The following is a 20,000-nucleotide window of genomic DNA, read 5'->3' as shown; positions in this document are numbered from 1 at the left end:
GAGAGAGAGAGAGAGAGAGATGCACTTACCTCTATTTGGATCAATGGACGTCTTTCTTTTTCTCTTTTCTTTGTCTCTCTCTCTCTCTCTCTCTCTCTCTCTCTCTCTCTCTCTCTCTCTGTATTTTTGTTCTTTTTCTTCTATTTTCATTTGTCTTTCGTTATTTCTTATTCTAATCCCTTTTATCCTCCTCCTCCTTCTCCTCCTCCTCCTCCTCCTCCTCCTCCTCCTCCTCCTCCTCCTCCTCCTCCTACTCCTCCTCCTCCTCCTTCTTCCCTTCCCCTTGAAGATAAACACAACTTCCCCTTCCCTGGCACTCCATTCCCCTCATCTCTCTCTCTCTCTCTCTCTCTCTCTCTCTCTCTCTCTCTCTCTCTCTCTCTGTATTACCCAGTCTCACACACACACAATCCTCCGCCTCTTCGTCTCCCTCCTCCTCCACCACCTCCTCCTCCTCCTCCTCCTCCTCCTCCTCCTCCTCCTCCTCCTCCTCTGGGATACTACATCTTAGGATAAACAGAATCTGGGTGAGAGGAATGGGAGAGTGGAAACAGGTGTGTGTGTGTGTGTGTGTGTGTGTGTGTGTGTGTGTGTGTGTGTGCTATCGTGTTTCAGATAGAGGAGCATGGCAGTTAATGAAGAGGAGGAGGAGGAGGAGGAGGAGGAGGAGGAGGAGGAGGAGGAGGAGGAGGAGGAGGAGGAGGAGGAGGAGGAGTAAGTTAATGTTGGTTTAGTGATGAAGGAAGCAGTAGGGTCTCTCTCTCTCTCTCTCTCTCTCTCTCTCTCTCTCTCTCTCTCTCTCTCTCTCTCTCTCTCTCTCTCTCTTCCTAGGAAACAAAAATAATAATCCCGTTAATTTAGTCACGTTTCCTGCAATTTTTAAGAGAGAGAGAGAGAGAGAGAGAGAGAGAGAGAGAGATTTTGAACTCGCTCTAATACCTAGGGGCGTGATGTCACTGTGGTTCTTCCTTGTTTACCCTCTCTCTCTCTCTCTCTCTCTCTCTCTCTCTCTCTCTCTCTCTCTGATTGGGAATGTGAAGAGAAATGAGAAATCTTGACTCATTTTTCTGTGTTTCTGAAAAGCTTGGAGACAAAACATGAATTAATTGACTGTTTCTTATCTTATCGTTCACACGTCAAGGGGGAACTGAGATGAACCCTTTTCCATTCACTTCAGATGCATTACACTGTCATTTTGTTCTCCTTTCTCTTCGTTTGTTTGGGGGTTTAGAAAGGGTTTTGTTTTCTTGTCTTATATTGTTCGGTTCTCGTGTTTTCTCTCTCTCTGTCTCTCTGTTTCTCTGTCTCTCTCTCTCTCTCTTTTTTTTTTCTCTCTCTGGGTGTTGTTGTTTGATATTGTTGTTTCTCGTTTTTTCTCTCTTTCTGTCTGTCTCTGTCTCTGTCTCTCTCTCTCTCTCTCTCTCTCTCTCTCTCTCTCTCTCTCTCTCTCTCTCTCTCTCTCTCTCTCTCTCTCTATCTATCTATCTATATATTTATCTATATATTTATTTATTTATCTCTCTCTTTCTCTCTCTCTATCTATCTAGCTATCTATATATCTCTATCTGTCTCTATCTATTTATCTGTCTGTCTGTCTATCTATCTATCTATCTCTCTATATCTATCTATCTGTCTATCTATGTATCTATCTATCTATCTATCTATCTATGTATCTCTATATCTTGATCTCCACACACACACACACACACACACACACACACACACACACAGTGAAATACCGCCACTTCGTTTGTTCCAATTTCTGTGTGTCTGTTTGTCTGTATGCACGCACGTATAACAGATATATAAGTTCATATTTTTGTACTCTAATCTAACACTATTGCTAAAAGGAATCAAATCGCCTACTCGTGTTGGATCCATATTCTGAAACGCTTTGCTCTCACCACGACTGTTTTCCAAGGCCACAGCGATGATTAGCGGGGTTTTCAAGAGTGTTTCACCAGTTAATGATGCAGAAATCTTGTCACTCTGCCTGAAACTGTAAAAACATCTTAAAAATCGCTTTTCTCTTTCACCGAGACTATTTCCAAGGCCACAGCGATGATTAGCGGGGTATTCAAGAGTGTTTCACCAGTTAATGATGCAGAAATCTTGTCACTCTGCCTCTAGAACCATAAAAATACCTTGGAAAACTCGTGTACAATTAAATAAACCCTTATGAAATAGTGGAGGTGGAGCGCAGAAGTGTTAGGGACAACGAGCCTAATGTTAATAGAAAGTCAATCTGAAATACCAACCATTCTTCGCTTATCGCCACACACACATAGATAACCAATCAAAGAAATCAATTTAAACGTTCTTCCATTCATAAACTAACACTATATCGCCCAAAAAACACCAAAATATCTACCAGTGTTAGTTAAACGCCATCAACACTTTATTTGTTTACATTGGCGAGCGTGGAGCAGCGCGGGAGGTGATTGGTGGGCGGTACTTGGGTCGTGAGCGGAGTAGAGGAGTGGAGCCCGAGCCAGCCAATCAGGAGGCGAGATTTGTGTGACGTCACGCGCCAACAGGGAGGTGGAGGCGGCTGCAGGGAGATAAGAGCCAGCCTGACCCTCTAAATGCTTTGTCAACACTGGGACCACTGGCAGGCGTGACCCAGTTTGACCTTACACGTAACAAGGGGACTGAATTTTCCTCTCTCTCTCTCTCTCTCTCTCTCTCTCTCTCTGATCTCGTTTTGTGTTTGTTTTGTTAATTTTTGTTGTTTTATTTGTGTGTTTTGGTGTTTTTGTTCTATTTTGTTGTGTTTATCTTTCTATTTTATTGTTTTGAAGTGGAGAAATCTGTAGAAATTGAGAGAGAGAGAGAAAAATCTGTAGAAATTGAGAGAGAGAGAGAGAGAGAGAGAGAGAGAGAGAGAGAGAGAGAGAGAGAGATTAAATAAATAGGGAAAGATTAATGAAGAGAAGGCGAAATTGCTTGCAAGGAATGAAGGATACACACACACACACACACACACACACACACACACACACACACACACACACACACACACACACACACACACACACATACATACACAAGCACACACACACGCACATCAATTAATCATGTTCAGAATCTTAATCTCAGCACGTACGTCATGAGAGAGAGAGAGAGAGAGAGAGAGAGAGAGAGAGAGAGAGAGAGAGAGAGAGGGAGAGGGAGACAGACAGACAGACAGACAGTTACTCCGAAGATCAAATGTAAAAGCAACAGTATAGATATTTTTTTTATTTCAACTCTATAAAAATTTTGTGGAAAAAATGAAAAAGGCAATAAAGTGAAAATGAAATAAAGAAACTCACTCTTAATTTTCTTCTTTTTTTTAAACTGAAAAAAAAATATGATCCATTTTGAAAACTTCCCAAAACTCATTACGCTGAAAATATACGACTGAGAGAGAGAGAGAGAGAGAGGAGAGAGAAGGGCTGCTATTTCTCTCTCTCTCTCTCTCTCTCTCTCTCTCTCTCTCTCTCTCTCTCTCTCTCTCCAGATTCCTGAGACTATTTCCCTTGCTTACAAGATAGCCAACCTCCTTAATCTGTCCTTAGAACCTCAAAAACACTCAAAAACTCTTGTCATTTCTTCTCATTCATGTTTCTCCTGTTAATATTATAAAAACACTCTTTAATCTGTCACTAGAACCACAAAAACCCTTTAAAAACCCTTAATATTATAAAAACACTCTTTAACCTGTCACTAGAACCACAAAAACCCTTTAAAAAACACCTTAATTTGTCACTAGAACATTTAAAACAACAACATCAACACCCTTTAAAAATCCTTGTCACTCCATCAACACCCTTTTAAAACCCTTATCACTTCAACACCCTGTAGAAATAGGGACAGATTCTTAATACGACCCCAGAATGCATTTTAACACTCCTTTTCCCTTACAGAGCGATGGACAAACTCTCGTGGCGCGCGGCGGTGGTGGTGGTGGTGGCGGCGGCGGTGGTGATGGTGGTGGAGGGCAGGTGTCCCGAGGTGTGCAGGTGTGACTACGATTTCTGGACAGAAGGACGGTTACCTGTGACAATGGACGCCTGAATGGACCAGTACCTGTCTTCAATATGGATGGTGACACGAAGGTAAGCAGTGTCCGATTGGTGACAGTGATTGGTGAGTTAACCCCTTCAGTACTGGGAAACGTTTTTACCTTGAGATTTGTGTACGATTTGACCATTTTTGTTGACATTAGGAAGGGTCTATGGAGGTCAGAAGATTAATGGCCACAGTTTTCACTATTTTATTAATGAGCACAGTCTTCATTATTTTTATCCTTTCAGTACTGGGAAACGTTTTTACCCTGAGATTTGTGTACGATTTGACCATTTTTGTTGACATTAGGAAGGGTCTATGGAGGTCAGAAGATTAATGGCCACAGTCTTCACTATTTTAACCCCTTCAGTACTGGGAAACGTTTTTACCCTGAAATTTGTGTACGATTTGACCATTTTTGTTGACATTAGGAAGGGTCTATGGAGGTCAGAAGATTAATGGCCACAGTTTTCACTATTTTAATGAAGAGATATAGGCCTATCAGAATCAGCGCAAAAGGAGGATGTCTAAAAAGATTGAAGAAACTATATTTGCATTCCTTAGACACACGTAGGTTAAGAGAGAGAGAGAGAGAGAGAGAGAGAGAGAGAGATGGGAGGAAAGGAACGAAGAAGATACAAGGCAAGAAGGAAATTAACTCTCTCTCTCTCTCTCTCTCTCTCTCTCTCTCTCTCTCTCTCTCTCTCTCTCTCTCTCTCTCTCTCTCTCTCTCTCCCTTCCCCCCTCCACTCCACGTTCATCTTTCATTATAACGCCCTTTTGTTCGTTCAAATTAACTAAACTCAAAGAAAAATATAGAGCCTCATTCTTTTCCGTCTATTCCTGCCACAACAATGCTCTCCCTCGCTGCCTCTCGCGTGCCTCTGATAAACCCCTCTTTTTCCCCACTTTTCCCCTCTTTTTCCTCCCTCTTTTTCCCCTCATTTTCTCTCAACAGGAAAGGATTGTTCTGTTTTCTTTTTCCTTTTTTACATGCGAGGTTGCAAAATGTTGAGACAAATGTGTGGATTGGTTTGGTAAGATTGTGGAAGTGATGAGAGAGAGAGAGAGAGAGAGTGTGTATGTTTATCTCCTTTCTTCCTTTCTTCCATTTAATGTTTCTCTCTCTCGTTGTCTCTTTCCCCTTCCCACATCTCTCTCTCTCTCTCTCTCTCTCTCTCTCTCTCTCTCTCTCTCTCTCTCTCTCTCTCTCTCTCTCTACTGTTATTCCCTCCCGGCCCCCTCTTCTTCTATCTCTCCCACCTACTGTTTCTCCTTTCCCGTTCTCCCCTCTCTCCCCTCTCCCTCCCCTCTCCCTCCCCTCTCCCCCCCCGCGTCAGTGTATCCCATCCTGGCGCATCGAGGTTATTCGCGTTTCTGGCATTTTTTTCAGCGCTACCAATGTGACTGCAATCCGCGCAAAGAGTTTTAATCGCGTGGAATTGAACAGCGTTGGAAAGTCCATTAGTTTGTGAATTGTTGCTAATATTTTTTTTTTCCCTTTATCTTTCTTTTTTGTCTTCTTCTCTTCTGTGTATTTTCATTTTTCATTTTTTGTTTCCGGTTTTCTTTTTCTTTTTCTTTCTTTTCGTTTTGTTTCTTTTCGTGTCTCTTCTTTTTTTTTTTTTTTTTGTCTATTCTATTTTGTGGAAACCTAATCTTTAATCTAACTTAACCTAACCTAACCTAACCTATCCTAACTTAACCTAACCTTACTTAAATTAATCTAACTTAACTGTAGGTAACTTGAAGAGTATTGGAAATGGTGTTCAGCTTCCACCCATTAGTGGCGCTGGTAATTTGATTTATAGTGGTGGGCATATTAGGGCTCATATCACCAGCCAAGCGCACCACCTTCACCTGGGTATCCTTGGTGACATGTGGCTAACTTTGAACCACTCGACAAATGGCAAAGCTTCAAGGCGGCACGTGGTGGGATTCCAACCTACGCGTGGACGTCTGCCCGATCCACCACCACCACCACCACCACATCCATTACACCATTTGCTCCCTAACCTAACCTAACTGAACCCAACCCAACCTAACCCAACCAAACCAAACCCAACCCAACCCAACCCAACCCAACCTAACCCAACCCAACCAAACCCAACCCAACCCAACCCAAGCTAACCTAACCAACACGAGCGAGGGCGGAAGGCTGTGGTGAGGCATATTAACTCAGCATTCTTGGGTAAAGGTCAAATATTTGGGTTAATATTGGAAATAACTTGTACCACACCACACTGTGCTGCCTGCGTGGGGCTACTGGGGGGGGGGACTGATGAGGGAAGGTGCCTGGTGAGGGAGGGGGCTGGTAAGGGAGAGGTCTGGTGAGATGGGGGAGCTGGTGAGGAAAGGGAACTGGTGAGGAGGGGCTGGTGAAAGGGGCTGGTGATGGGGTGCCGGAGAACAGGGGCGTTGGTGAGATGGGGCTGGTGAGGAAAGGGCCTGGTGAGGAGGGGACTTGTGAGGGTGGAGGAGGAGGGGTGCTGGTGAGGAGGGGGGCTGGTGAGAGGGGTACTGGCTGGGACTGGGGCTGTTAGGGGGATGAGGGCTGAGCTGGGAGGATGGGGGGGGGGACTGACGAAGAGTGGTATGGATCGGCTCATTCGCTTCTTTAGTAGTAGTAGTAGTAGTAGTAGTAGTAGTAGTAGTAGTAGTAGTAGTAGTAGTAGTAGTAGTAGTAGTAGTAGTAGTAGTAGTAGTGTCAAAACGCCTCTGTCAAATTTGGATCACTTTTAGTTGTTTTCTTCAGGGAACGGCAGAGAGAGAGAGAGAGAGAGAGAGAGAGAGAGAGAGAGAGAGAGAAGTAATAAAGTCAGTGTTTATCGTTGTGTTTACTCCTTTAGTGTGAGTGAGTGTGTGTGTTTTGTGTGTTTGTTTCTCCATAACCCTTGTATCTCCTCCAATACTAACCCTGCCGCTACCCTGCCAACGCTCACCTCCCCGAAGTACAAGGCAGGGTAGGGTAGGGCTCCTTCATTCTCTTCCTTTGTTTTCCTTTACCTTTCCTCGTCTTCTCTCTCTCTCTCTCTCCTTCATTCTCCTCCTTTGTCTTCATGCACTTTTCTTTTTCTCTTCTATTCTCTTCCTTTGGTCTTTCTTTATTCTCCTTCGTCTTCTCTCTCCTTCATTCTCCTCTTTTGTCTTCCTACACTGTCGCTTTTTCTCCTTCACTCTCCTCCTGTTTGTTTCTTTTCACTGTCTCTTCCCTCCTTCCTTTTCTTCCTTCATGTTCCTTTACTGTCGTTTCTCTCACCTCTCTCCTTCAAGTCCTTCCTTTAATGTTCCTCTCCCCGCTCTTCCTTCGTCAGTTTTCCCTTCTGTGGTGCCCCTCTCACCTTCCTCCCTCCGTCAGGTGCTCACCATCACATCCCCGGAGGACCAGGGCAACACTGTCACCCTGGGGCCCATCTTTTACCCGCTGTCCCGCCTGGAGGAGGTGCACATCACTCACTCCAACGTGCCAGCCATCGGGGACAACACCTTCTGGGGCCTCAGTCACCTGCGCCTCCTCAACCTCACCCACAACAACATCACCATGCTGCTCGCCTCCCACCTCTCAGGCATAGAGAACCTGCAGGTGTGTGTGTGTGTGTGTGTGTGTGTGTGTGTGTGTGTGTGTGTGTGTGTGTGTGTGTGTGTGTGTGTGTGTGTGTGTGTGTGTGTGTTCGCGCGCAGCAGTACACTCACGTCCCTCCCCCCCCCCCAGGCCCTGCACCTGGACGACAACCACATCAGTTCGGTGCCCTCCGCCACCTTCCACTCTCTGGTGGCGCTGGAGACGCTGACGATGGCGCGGAACCGCCTGCGTGGTCTGGCGCCGCGCGTGTTCCTGCGGCTGACGCGCCTCACCGTGCTGGACATCAGCAACAACGCGATCCAGGAGTTGGACCCCGAGGTGGTGCGCGACGTGCCGGCCCTGCGTGAGCTGCGGTGCGCCGCCTGTAGCCTGACGCGCGTCAAGTCCCTGGTGTACCGCTCCCTGCCGCGCCTGGAGCTGCTGGACCTGCGGGACAACCACCTGGCCAGCCTGGCGCCGGACGAGTTCATGGACCTACTTGGGCTGCGGCGCCTGCTGCTGGACGGCAACAGGATCTACGAGCTGAAGGACTACACCTTCCAGGGGCTGGCGCTGCAGCACCTCGGCCTGGCCAGGAACAGGATGACGCGCATGTCCCGCATGGCCTTCGAGGACAGCTCGGTGCTGGCCCTGGACCTGTCCTCCAACAGACTGCCGCACTCCGCGCTGCGTCACCTGGGCCCCGTGCTGGGCCACATGCACGGCCTCAACGTGGCGGGCACGCGCCTCACCGCCGAGCACCTGCAGGAGCTGTTGCGCCGCGCGCCGCGCCTCAAACGCCTCAATCTGAGCCGCCTGCACCTGAAGCAGCTCCCGCCTGACCTGTTTTCGGTGCAGACCCGCCTGGAGGCGCTGAACCTGTCCAGCAACAGCCTGCAGTACATTCACGTGGACGTGTTGCACGCCCTGCCCAGCCTGCACACCCTGGACCTCGGCAACAATGAGTTCCGTGGCTTGCCGGAGATCATCCTGCGGCGGCTGGACCGGCTGACGGAGGTGGTGCTGGACGGCAACCCTTGGTCCTGCGACCAGTGCCACATCCCCTATCCTCAAGATGTGGCTCAACGCCTCCGCCGCCTTCCGCACGGCGTGTCGCCCCGACGTGGACGCGCCACGCTGCCTCAAGTGCCAGTCGCCGCCAGAGATGTACGACAAGCCCGTGCTGGAGGTGGACGGCCTGGAGCTGCAGCCCTGCCCAGAGGGAACCTTTGACCTGGCGGCAGCCAGCGCCGGGGGTGGCTTCTCCGTGGTGCTGGCGGCGGTGGTGGCGGCGGTGGCGGCGGCGCTGCTGGCGGTAATCGTGGTGGCGGGGCTGGTGATGTACCACCGCCACTCCGCCTTCTACTACACACACGAGGACGACTCGCGCCACCACTTCTACGAGAACCCCGCGCTGCGCTCAGACCACACGGACGTCACGCTGGACGAGGACCTAGACCACGTGCCAGACCGCTGCTCGCGAGGCGAGGACGGTGCCGCCAAGGGGGAGCCCAAGCCGCCACCACCGCCGCCGCCCCCCGCCCACGCCACGGACAACAACGTGGTGGTGATTGACGAGCTGATGCGGAGCAAGGCGCCCAAGCCCACGCACAACGGCAAGTCTTGAGGCCCTCCGCCTGCCGCGGCCACGGAGGCAGGGGCGCCTGGCTGGGCGGCGCAAGGCGGGGACGGCTGGGGGCGTGGGGACCCTGTCTGGCGCCGCAGGGAAGGCATAACCCCTGGTACAATAGCATGGCGGCGCGGCCCCGCTCAGGTGAACGCTGGCTCCTGGCGAGGTGGGACGCTCCCCGTGGCTGCCGCCCCGCCGCCCCGCCGCCCTCCTTCCGCCACCGCTCAGGAGTTTTGAACTTTGTTAATTTACTGGACGTTTCCCGCGGGGCAGCACCGCCCCGCACCAACACCGCACCGCGCCCCGCCAGGCGTGACGAGACAAGCCTTCACGTGTGTGTGTATGTGTGTGTGTATGTGTATGTGTGTGTGTATGTGTGTATGTGTGTGTGGAGGGAGGCAAGGCTCTCACCTGAGTACCGGGGCGGAGAATGGAGGGGCGGGCATGAGGGGCTGGGGACGTAGCCCAGCGAGTAGTGGTCACAGGCAGCAGGTCCCCGGGGCGGGACGGGCCGGGGCGGGGCGGAGCAGGGCTTCCTGGCGAGGCGGCGGCGTCACGTGTGTTGCGTGGTGGTGCGCGCCACGCGGTGTCTCGCTGGACATTGCAAAGGTCACAAAAAACTGTTTTACTTGAACTTTGGTTGAAGCACAAAGCCAGGCTGCCGTCACGCACTCAGGCGGGAATGCAATGCTCTAATGTGACGGGGATTATTATTACTATTATTATTATTTTTATTATTACTATTTTTTTATTATTATTATGATAATTATGATGATGATGATGATGATGATGGTGATGATGATGATGATTGTTATGAGTGTAAGTCCCCCGGCCGCCCCTGCCTGGCGTGGCCTCCCCGGGACCGGTATAGCCTGTAGCAGCAGTTCAGTGTCGTACCTTCACTGTCACTGTCGTACTTCCTCTGTTCCTCATCGCTTCACGTTTGGTTACATCCATGTACTACTCAACCAGGTTTTTATATCACTACCCACACACTATATACAAACAATACACTTAGGTGGAGGCGCGTCCTCCATGTTGTGACTGTGCGTGGGCCGCCCACCCCGCCCACCGCGCCCACTCCGCCAGCGGCACCACTGCGCCGCCAAGTACCAGTGCACCTGTGTTGTGTGCCGCTGGTGTGCCGCGCCGCCACGCACTGAAAGCGGCAACGGCAACGGCAGTGTGCGGGACAGATGAACCAATCAGCGCATTTCATGTACGCGACTGTGTATGTGTGTGTGTGTGTGTGTGTGTGTGTGTGTGTGTGTGTGTGTGTGTGTGTGTGTTTATCTATATCTATATATCTATATATATATATATATATATATATATATATATATATATATATATATATATATATATATATATATATATATATATATATATATATATATATATATATATATATATATATATATATATATATATATATATATATATATATAAAGTTTTGTCGTAAAGGGCATGTTCGCGTGAGGCGGGAGGGTGGGACTGTGGGACGGAGGGTGAGTGGGAGGATGGGAGGGAGGGAAGGAGTGCCAGCTGACGGAGGAGGAGGAGGAGGCGGAGCAGTAAAGCGACAGAAGGACACTGAAAAATGTCCCGAACTTGTGGAGGAAAACTGTGAGAGATGAAAGGTGAGAGGCGCGGCGTGGAGCAGACAGCAGGCAGCGGCTGGTAGGAGCAGCAGCAGCAGCACCATCAGCAGGAGGAGGAGGAGGAGGAGGAGGAGGAGGAACTAGAAAATAGTGGTGCGTCATTACAGAGTGAGGAACTTTTTGAATGTAGAAATTTGTGAAGGAAATGTTGAGAATAGTGACGATGGTGGTGGTGGTGGTGGTGGTGGTGGTGGTGAGGAGGATGGGATTGACAATGGTGGTGGTGATGGTGATAAAGATGGTGATGATGAAGACAGTGGTGATGATAAATGAAAGAGATGACAGTGATGGTGTTGGTGATGACAGTAACAGTGGTGGTGGTGGTGGTGTTGAGTGCCCGAGTGTTGCTTCACAGTCACTTCCATACGTGTTTAATCGGGTAAAACAAAACAAACAAAAACAAATATATTCCTTCTTGTCCTTCCAAAAACTGACAAACAAATTAGGAGTAACACTAACACTAACAAACAAAGAGAAACACAAGAGTCAGTCCAGCCCTGGGTATAGTGTTGCAGTTTCAACCAACACACCACACGTCACTACACACATTCCCACGGTCTAAATCACACTTCAACCACCATTTCTTACCCCATTTCACACTAAGGGGAATCAATAATAACTTCACCACAGAATTTAGGTTGATTGGATTGGGTTAGGTTAGGTTAGGTTAGGTTAGGTTAGGTCAAGTTAGGTTAGGTTAGCTTAGGTTAGGTTAGGTTAGGTTAGGTTAGGTTAGGTTAGGTTAGGTTAGGTTAGGTTAGGTTAGGTTAGGTTAGGTTAGGTTAGGTTAGGTTAGGTTAGGTTAGGTTAGGTTAGGTTAGGTTAGGTTAGGTTAGGTTAGGTTAGGTCAGGTTAGGTTAGGTTAGGTTAGGTTAGGTTTCTCCCCCTCCCCCTAACACCCCACACTCCCAGGAGGTCTCCAAGCTTCTTAAACACAGAAAAAGAACATAAGATACGGTATATTGGTTGAAACTGCAAATTTACCCAACATTATTAGGATTAATTTAAACTTTACAAATACAATTACACTTAAGACAAACAAAAATATATACCAAAAAATATAAAACAGGAAAAAAGCTTCACAAAATCTCAGAATAGTTGAAGTGAAGCCTCGTTTGTTTCGGAAGTCGCGTCTCGATGTCTCGTTTCGCTGCTTCACGGTGATGGTGGTGGTGGTTGGTTCAGTTTTCAGTTGTGGTAGTGGTGGTGGTGGTGGTGGTGCGCGCTGGTCAGGGGCTGCATCTCAGGTTGGTGGTTGTAGTGGTAGTGGTGGTGGTGGTGGTGGTGGCGGTGGTGGTGGTGGTGGTGTAAGTTGATATTTATACAAGTGATATTACAATCTTAATTTCTTCCCTTTCTCCTCCTCCTCCTCCTCCTCCTCCTCCTCCTCCTCCTCCTCCTCCTCCTCCTCCTTCTTCTCTTTATCTTTCCATTCTTATTCTTTTCTTCTCTTCCTCCTCTTCCTGTCTCTTTTAATCTCTCGTTTTCCTTCTCCCTGTCCTCTTCCTCATTTCGTCTTCCTCCTCCTCCTCCTCCTCCTCGTTCTTTTCATGTTTCCTTCTCTTCTCTTCCGTCACATTCTTTTCCTCTTATTCACTTTGTCTTCCTCCTCCTCGTTCTCCTTTATTTTTCTCCTCCTCCTCCTCGTTTCTCCACATTCTTTTCCTCGTTTTTTTTTTTCCTCCTCCTCCTCCTCCTCCTCCTCCTCCTCCTCCTCCTCCTCCTCTTCATTTTTTTTCCTCCTCCTCCTCCTCCTGCTTTTGCTCATCTTCGGCATGAAAACTTTACCTCCTCCTCCTCCTCCTCCTCCTCCTCTTTGGAATGATGTCCGTAATAATCTCTCTCTCTCTCTCTCTCTCTCTCTCTCTCTCTCTCTCTCTCTCTCTCTCTCTCAGCACTTTGCAATGAAGCGTTTTGTGTAAAGGGAAGGAAATCAGCTAATGAACGCTCCGGAAAGTCAAGCCACTCGCTCATCCACCAATCAGGAGGCTCGCTCGCCACAGCAGCCCCGCACGTCAACCAATCACCAGCGTGTATTGCTCTCTGACCTTTGAACTCTTAAGCGGATCACCTCTAATGTATTCAAAGGCCTCTTGTTGAAGCTACGCGGGTTTTTAAGGGTGTTTTTGTGGTTCTAGTGGAAGATTAGCAAGATTTCTTCACTATTAATCGGAGAAACACTCTTGAAAACCCCGCTAGTCATCTCTGCGGCCTTGGAAAACAGTCGTGGTGAGAGAGAAGAGCGATTTTTAAGGTGTTTTTACAGTTCTAGAGGCAGAGTGACAAGATTTCTACATTATTAACTGAAGAAACACTCTTGAAAACCCCGCTAGTCATCTCTGCGGCCCTTAAAATAGTCGCGGTGAGAGAGAAGAGCGATTTTTAAGGTGTTTTTACAGTTCTAATGGCAGAGTGACAAGATTTCCACATTATTAACTGAAGAAACACACTTGAAAATCCCGCCAATCATCTCTGCGGCCCTTGAAATAGTCGCGGTGGTACAACAGAGTGAACACAAACCCAAAGTTTTGTCTCGGAGGAACACAATTTGAGTAACACAAAGCTCACTCGCTAATCGGTCCATGTGTTGACTTGTGTGTTGCTTGTCTTCGTGTTCTCACCAAAAAGCTCTCGTTCACTAGCAAGATATCGTGTTATTTGTGGTATTTCGGTGGTGAGAAGTGAACAAGTGAACACCGTAATGACACTGGAAAGATAAGGTTGTTGCTTGTGTTGCGTGAGTTTGTGTTCTTACCAAAATCTCGCGTTCACTAGTAAAATCTCGTGTTAATTGTGGAATCTGGTGTTTTGGTGATCAGTGAACACCGCAATGACACTGGCTGGTGATGTGTGTGTGTGTGTGTGTGTGTGTGGCGTGTGTTGCGTGTGTTGGTGTAGTAGTGAGGAGAAACACTCGTGGACGTGGTGAGGTGTAGGAGGACGAGACAAGGTGATTGGTGTACTCTGAAGGGTGTTGAGGTGTTGAGGTCGCAAGGAGTGGTGTTGGCTGGTTATATTGGTGATGATGATGGTGTAGAAGAGTGAGAGAATGGAGAGAAGGTGACAAATGATCTCTGACGGGTGTTTTGCTGTGGTGTTGAGGTGTTGAGGAAGCAGTGAGTGATTCGTGAACCGTGAAATCGTGAACCGTGAACCGTGAGTGGCGTGTGAATTAGAACGTGATGTATGATTCGTGAACCGTGAATCGTGAGTCGTGAGTAATGAGTGGCGTGGGAATGGAACGAAAGGTGTGAATCGTGAATCGTGAGTCGTGAATCGTGAGTCGCGTGGAATGAGGCCTGGTGACGTGGGGCGTGGGGCGTGATGCGCGGCGTGTCCTGCAGCAGCCATGACACGACACTTGGTAAACTACTGACGAGGACTTACGGAGCACAGTGTTTTTATTACCGCTTCGTCACCAGATACACTTCATTGATTGCCTTTCTTCAGGGGGGGGACGAATATATACACACAAAAATACTAAAAAAAAAATAACTAAATAAAAAAAAAAAAGATATATGTAAACGAATGTAAGAAATGAATTTACTTGAAGAATACTATGTCAGATTAGATTTAAAGACAAATATATATGCATAGGATTTACACTCTATACCCAATACACTTACTTGCATTACTGGCCCCCTTCGCTGTGACGTGTTGCAATGTCTGGCAGTGTTGCATGTTATCCAAAATATTAAAAAAAAAAAGACGTTTATTTAACTAACAAAAAAAGAAAAAGTAATTCATGATAACTTGACCATTAACTTGTGATTTGGCAAGTTTGTGCCTCTCTGTATAGATAGTATGTGTGTGTGTGTCTGTGTGTGTATGTGTGTGTGTATGTGTGTGTGTGTGTCTGAGCGTTAATCTTCCATGCTGTACTCAAAATAAACCAAAAGAACACAATAAACAGCCAGTATTTCAACTTTTCACAAACATGCACGAAGAGAAATGAAAACAACAGTGACACGTGAAAACACAACCAACTCTTCGTTCACAACATGTCTGGACACGTTAAGAGGCAAGAAGGAAAGGAACGAGAAAAAGACTGTACGTGTGTGTGTGTGTGTGTGTGTGTGTGTGTGTGTGTGTGTCTTGCCTCTGCTTTCTACCATCTTCCGTTCCTTCCCAGCTGGATAAGTACAAGATTAACAGCGTCTATCAAAAGTATTCTGCGGGTGAACAGCGAATAGATATCACAAAAAGAAGCATTAAAAGTGTGTGTGTGTGTGTGTGTCTGTGTGTGTGTGTGTGTGTGTGTGTGTGTGTGTGTGTGTGTGTGTGTGTGTGTTATCTTTGTTTATCCCCTTTTTTTTATTCCTCCTTTCTTCTTCTTCTTCTTCTTCTTCTCCTCCTCCTCCTCCTCCTCCTCCTCCTCCTCCTCCTCCTCCTCCATCTTCTTCTTCGTCTTCTTCTTCTTCTTCTTCTTCTTCTTCTTCTTCTTCTTTCATATGATCGTGTGTGTGTGTGTGTGTGTGTGTGTGTGTGTGTGTGTGTGTGTGTGTGTGTGTGTGTGTGTGTGTGTGTGTGTGTGTGTGTGTGTGTGAAGTCAAACGACACGAAAAGAAAAGAAAAACATCCTTCTTGCATGTTTTCACTCATTTACCGTTTTCTTTTCTTTTTTTTTCCTTTTTATTGCCTGAAAGAAAATGGGAGTGTAGCTTTTTTTTCCGAATTCCTGACCCATTTTCTCTCTTTTTCGTCAGGTTCCGTTTTCTTTCTTTCTTTCTTTCTTTTCAGGCATAACTACTCCATTTCGACAACTCTCAACCCGTTTTCTTTTATGTTTTTTTCCTATAATTCGTCGTTTTCTATGTGTTTCCTTATTTTTAGCATAAGTGAATATATATGAGCTATTATTATTATTATTATTACTATTATTATTATTATTATTATTATTATTATTTATCCATTATTCTTTCTCCATTTTTATTATTCCTGTTCTTATTCGTAATTGTTGTTTTCTTCTCTCATTCTCAATCTTTTTCTCTTCCTTCCTTCCTTCCTTCCTTCCTTCCTTCTTTCGTTCCTTCCTTCCTCCTATTCTTCTATTTTCTTCTCTTATTCTCCCTGTTTATCTTCCTTTCCTTCTTATTCTTTCCTTTTCTCTTTTCTCTTTTTCTTCTTCTCCATTTTTCTTTTTTTTCTCATTTATCATAATTTCTCTCCTTTTCTTTATCTTTTCATTCTACTACTACTACTACTACTACTACTACTACTACTCTACCACCTCTCTCTCTCTCTCTCTCTCTCTCTCTCTCTCTCTCTCTCTCTCTAAATATCCATCTGCTATCCAATTCCTCTTCCTCCTCCTCCTCTTCGTCCTCCTCCTCTTCCTCCTCTTCGTCCTCCTCCTCTTCCTCCTCCTCTTCCTCTTGAATTCCCATCTCCCTCAGTGTCAGCTACTCTCGGACAGTATGTAGCGTAAGAGGACGGTGCGCATGCGTCACACGGTGTATATATGTACATAGAGTATATGTATATTTTGCAATAAAAAGTGTCCTTGTATCTGCGCTTCTCTCCAGTTTTACCCCAGTCTGCCTTTCAATGTCTCCGTTTTCTTTAATGTTGGTTATTCTCACAGGAAATGACAAGGTGTTATTAGATTGTTTGTTTTTATTTCTTATTTTTATTTACTGGAGGGAATGAAAGTTGAAGTGAAAGAAATGAGTGTTAGAAATATTACTGCAACAGAAAATAGATTGATGGTAATGATAATAAAGGTAATAATAGTAATAATAATAATTTTAATCTAGTTATTTTCACCGAGATTTGGAGTGAAATGATTAGATTTTTTTTCTTCGTTTTTTTTATTATTAGCATTCATGGAGGAAGATAAAATTAATGGCGTATAAAATAAAATAGAAAAATGAAAGGTGTACATGAATGAGACAATAAAATAAGTCAATAAGAGCAATAAGTAAAGAGAAAAATGTTAATAATTATGAGATTATTTTTTCGTTTTTTTTTTTTATTTATTTCTATGCATGGAGGAAGGTGAAATTAATGGCGTATAGAAGAGAAGGATAATAAATGAAAAGGCGTACACGAATGAGAAACAATAGAAAAAAAAAAAGTCAATCAGAGTAATTAATAAACACTATTTTTCCTTAATCTAACGTTCAGTCGCGTAGAAATGATGAAGAACAATGAATGGAACGAAAAATGAAGACAAAAACGTTTCCCTTTATTCAACGTTCACCTGGAAACACAAACTTACAAAAAATGGAGAAGAATGAGTCATAAATGCACAGAATGCTAAATAAAACTAAAAATAACCGTAATTAACTAAAACACACACACACACACACACACACACACACACACACACACACACACACACACTAAAGGCTTACCCGATCATTTCTTGTTCTGGTAGGCTTATTTGTTGTTCTAGGCCTAAATCATATTACCGAAATCTGATATTAATTAGTTTTTTTTTTTTGTTTTCTTGTTTTGTTTTGTTTTTACTATCTATCCTTGAGTTTGGCAGCATTTACACATACACACACATATATTCTCTCTCTCTCTCTCTCTCTCTCTCTCTCTCTCTCTCTCTCTCTCTCTCTCTCCTTATTTTCCTAGACATTAATCATATATCTATTAGCTTTATCTATCTCTCTATCTAACTACCTCCCTTCCCTTCCTCTATAATAATAATAATAATAATAATAATAATAATAATAATAACAACAACAACAGTATGAACCACAAATTAATGAGTCACGCGACAGACAGACAGACAGACAGACGGACAGACAGACGCGTGGGAATAAAAATCTTACTTTCATAATCCTAGAAAAAAAAAAAAGTTAACTAATTTTTGTCCCAGTACATTTTAGCGAAGGAAGGTAAAAAATATAGCGACTTGTTTTGCACGAGAGGCAGTGAAAAGGGTGTGTTTGACTATCTATCCTCATCTCACCATCTCCCCTGCGTGTGTGTGGAGTATCCTGGCAGTGACAATGAAGGCCGTGGCAGTAATCACGTCAACCCTTTGCTCGACAATTTTCCTATCTTTTATCTCCTGTTTTCTCCTCCTCCTCCTCCTCCTCCTCCTCCTCCTCCTCCTCCTCCTAAGGCCACAAGAGACAACTAGACAGGTTATCATGACAGTTTCTCCTATCAATAAACTAGAGATCTTACTAACCCATCACGAGAACCTTAAAAACACCCTTAAACCCCTTCACTACAGGGACACATCGCCACCTTGAGATTTATGTACAATTAACCCATTTGACTGACATTAGGAAGGGTCTATGGAGGTTAAGAGACTAATGGCCACAGTCTTCACTCTTTTAACCCCCCACATGAGTTTCTGAAGCTGTATAGAATCACCAAATAGTCACTAGAGTAATAATCAACAGGAGCCTTTGGGAAGCAGTGAGAGAGAGAGAGAGAGAGAGAGAGAGAGAGAGAGAGAGAGTAGCGTATAGCGTTCCTAAGAGCTGGTCTGTCCAAGGTCATTAGTAACTATCAAATCCCAGTGTGAACGAGGCACGGCTGGCGAGACAGGATAGACAAGGGAAGAGAAACAAAAGCCAGTCAGTTTTGTGTTAGAGTTTGATCTTGTTTTGTACTCGTGGATAGAGAGGTGGGAAGTGGTGGTGGTGGTGGTGGTGGTAGTAGTAGTAGTAGTAGTAGTAGTAGTAGTAGTAGAACGATGGAGAAATGACAAGGAATAAGAAAAGAGGAAGAGAGAGAGAGAGAGAGAGAGAGAGTAAAGGATAAAAGAATAAAGAAGAAGAAGAGAGAAAGAGAGAAGAAAGAGACGAACCAGCAAAATATACAAGAAAAAAAATAAATAACGCGGGAAATGAAAAAAAATCTAAATCAACAACAGAAAACGGGTCATAAAATTGGAGTATGAGAGAAAACGTGAGTAACGAAGCGGAAACTAAAGTAATTCTGTTCTCGGGTTTTGGGTTGTCATTATTTTGTATATGAGAGGAAAAACTGGCCAAGAGTAACCAAAAAGTGGAAAAAAAGTGGGCCCCAGTTAGTCTCTAGTCCTGTGTCTGGCCTTCCTTCTCCCTCCTTCCTTTCCTCCATCCTTCCTTTCCTCCATCCTTCACCGCTTCAGTATCCACGAAAGAGCATAACAACATTTCTCTTCACTTCTTCCTTTCTCCCTCTTTCTTTCCTTCCTTCCTTCCTTCCTTCCTTCCTTCCTTCCTTCCTTTCCCTCCTTCTCTCCTTTCCTTCCATCCCTCCCTCCTTCTCTGCTCTCCCTCCTTCCTTCCTCCTCCTTTCTTTCCTTCCTGCCTTCCTTCCTTCCTTCCTTCCTTCCTTCCTTCTTTCCCTCCTGCCTTCCTTCCTTCCCTTCTTTCCCTACCTTCCTTCCTTTCCTTCCATCCTTCCCTCCCTCCTTCCTTTCCTCTTCCCGCCCTTCCCTCCTTCCTTCTCTCCATTTCCTTACAAAAATACTCAAAAACGATGATTTTTCCACCAAAACACTAAAAAAAACTTATTCAACTTCTAAAAACTATCAAATTCCTAATCTATCATCAAATTCCCACTCCATTCCCAATCCTGTGTCAGATTTAGCCCCTTCAGTACTGGGACACATTCTCATCTCGAGATTTGTGAACCATTAGACCAATTTACTGACATTAGCAAGGGTCTATGGAGGTCAGAAGATTAAAGGCCACAGTCTTCATTATTTTAGCCCCTTCAGTACTGGGACACATTTTTTACCTGGAGATTTGTGTACCATTAGACCATTTTGTTGACATTAGCAAGGGTCTATGGAGGTCAGAGGATTAATGGGCCACAGTCTTCACTATTCTAATCCCCCACATGAGCTTCTGAATCTAGAAAACCACCAAATACTCACCAGAATGAATATAGAAAACACACCTCGCTACTGAAGGGGTAAAGGACACGAGAAGGACCTTACATAGAAGCCTCACAGGACCTTTCAATACTCTCTTCAAGGCTCTTCTCAAGGTCACTATCAGAGAACATCTTTTCCTCGTTGTTCTCCAAAGGGCACGGCGACTCTGAGGAGATGAACCCGGGGGAGGAGGAGGAGGAGGAGGAGAAGGGGCGTGACAGAATCTTCCCTCGGCGTTCCTCCATCTCCGGCTCCTCCATA

At 45.5% G+C, this 20,000-nt stretch overlaps 1 protein-coding gene, 1 long non-coding RNA gene and 1 pseudogene across 3 annotated transcripts in view; 2 read left to right on the top strand and 1 right to left on the bottom strand.

The window, feature by feature from the left end:
* LOC123512582 overlaps positions 1-10,537 on the top strand; it is a 92,206-nt pseudogene extending 81,669 nt beyond the window's left edge.
* A 1,147-nt stretch (positions 10,538-11,684) lies between these two features.
* LOC123512584 overlaps positions 11,685-20,000 on the top strand; it is a 43,971-nt gene continuing 35,655 nt past the window's right edge. For both annotated transcript variants that reach the window (XR_006677129.1, XR_006677130.1), the window contains exon 1: positions 11,685-12,150. This is a non-coding gene — a long non-coding RNA (uncharacterized LOC123512584). The remainder of the gene's footprint in view (positions 12,151-20,000) is intronic.
* The window catches only part of LOC123512583 (tryptophan 2,3-dioxygenase-like), a 17,203-nt gene continuing 16,524 nt past the window's right edge, over positions 19,322-20,000 (bottom strand). Inside the window, exon 8 of the mRNA XM_045269009.1 lies at positions 19,322-20,000. This exon is cut by the window's right edge and continues 105 nt beyond it. Coding sequence (XP_045124944.1) covers positions 19,799-20,000 — 202 coding nt within the window. The 3' untranslated portion in view covers positions 19,322-19,798.

Source organism: Portunus trituberculatus, chromosome 34 (genome assembly GCF_017591435.1).
Source record: "Portunus trituberculatus isolate SZX2019 chromosome 34, ASM1759143v1, whole genome shotgun sequence".
Taxonomy (NCBI): domain Eukaryota; kingdom Metazoa; phylum Arthropoda; class Malacostraca; order Decapoda; family Portunidae; genus Portunus; species Portunus trituberculatus.
Note: the sequence above shows the minus strand (reverse complement) of the source record. Positions and strands in the feature narration are given on the sequence as shown.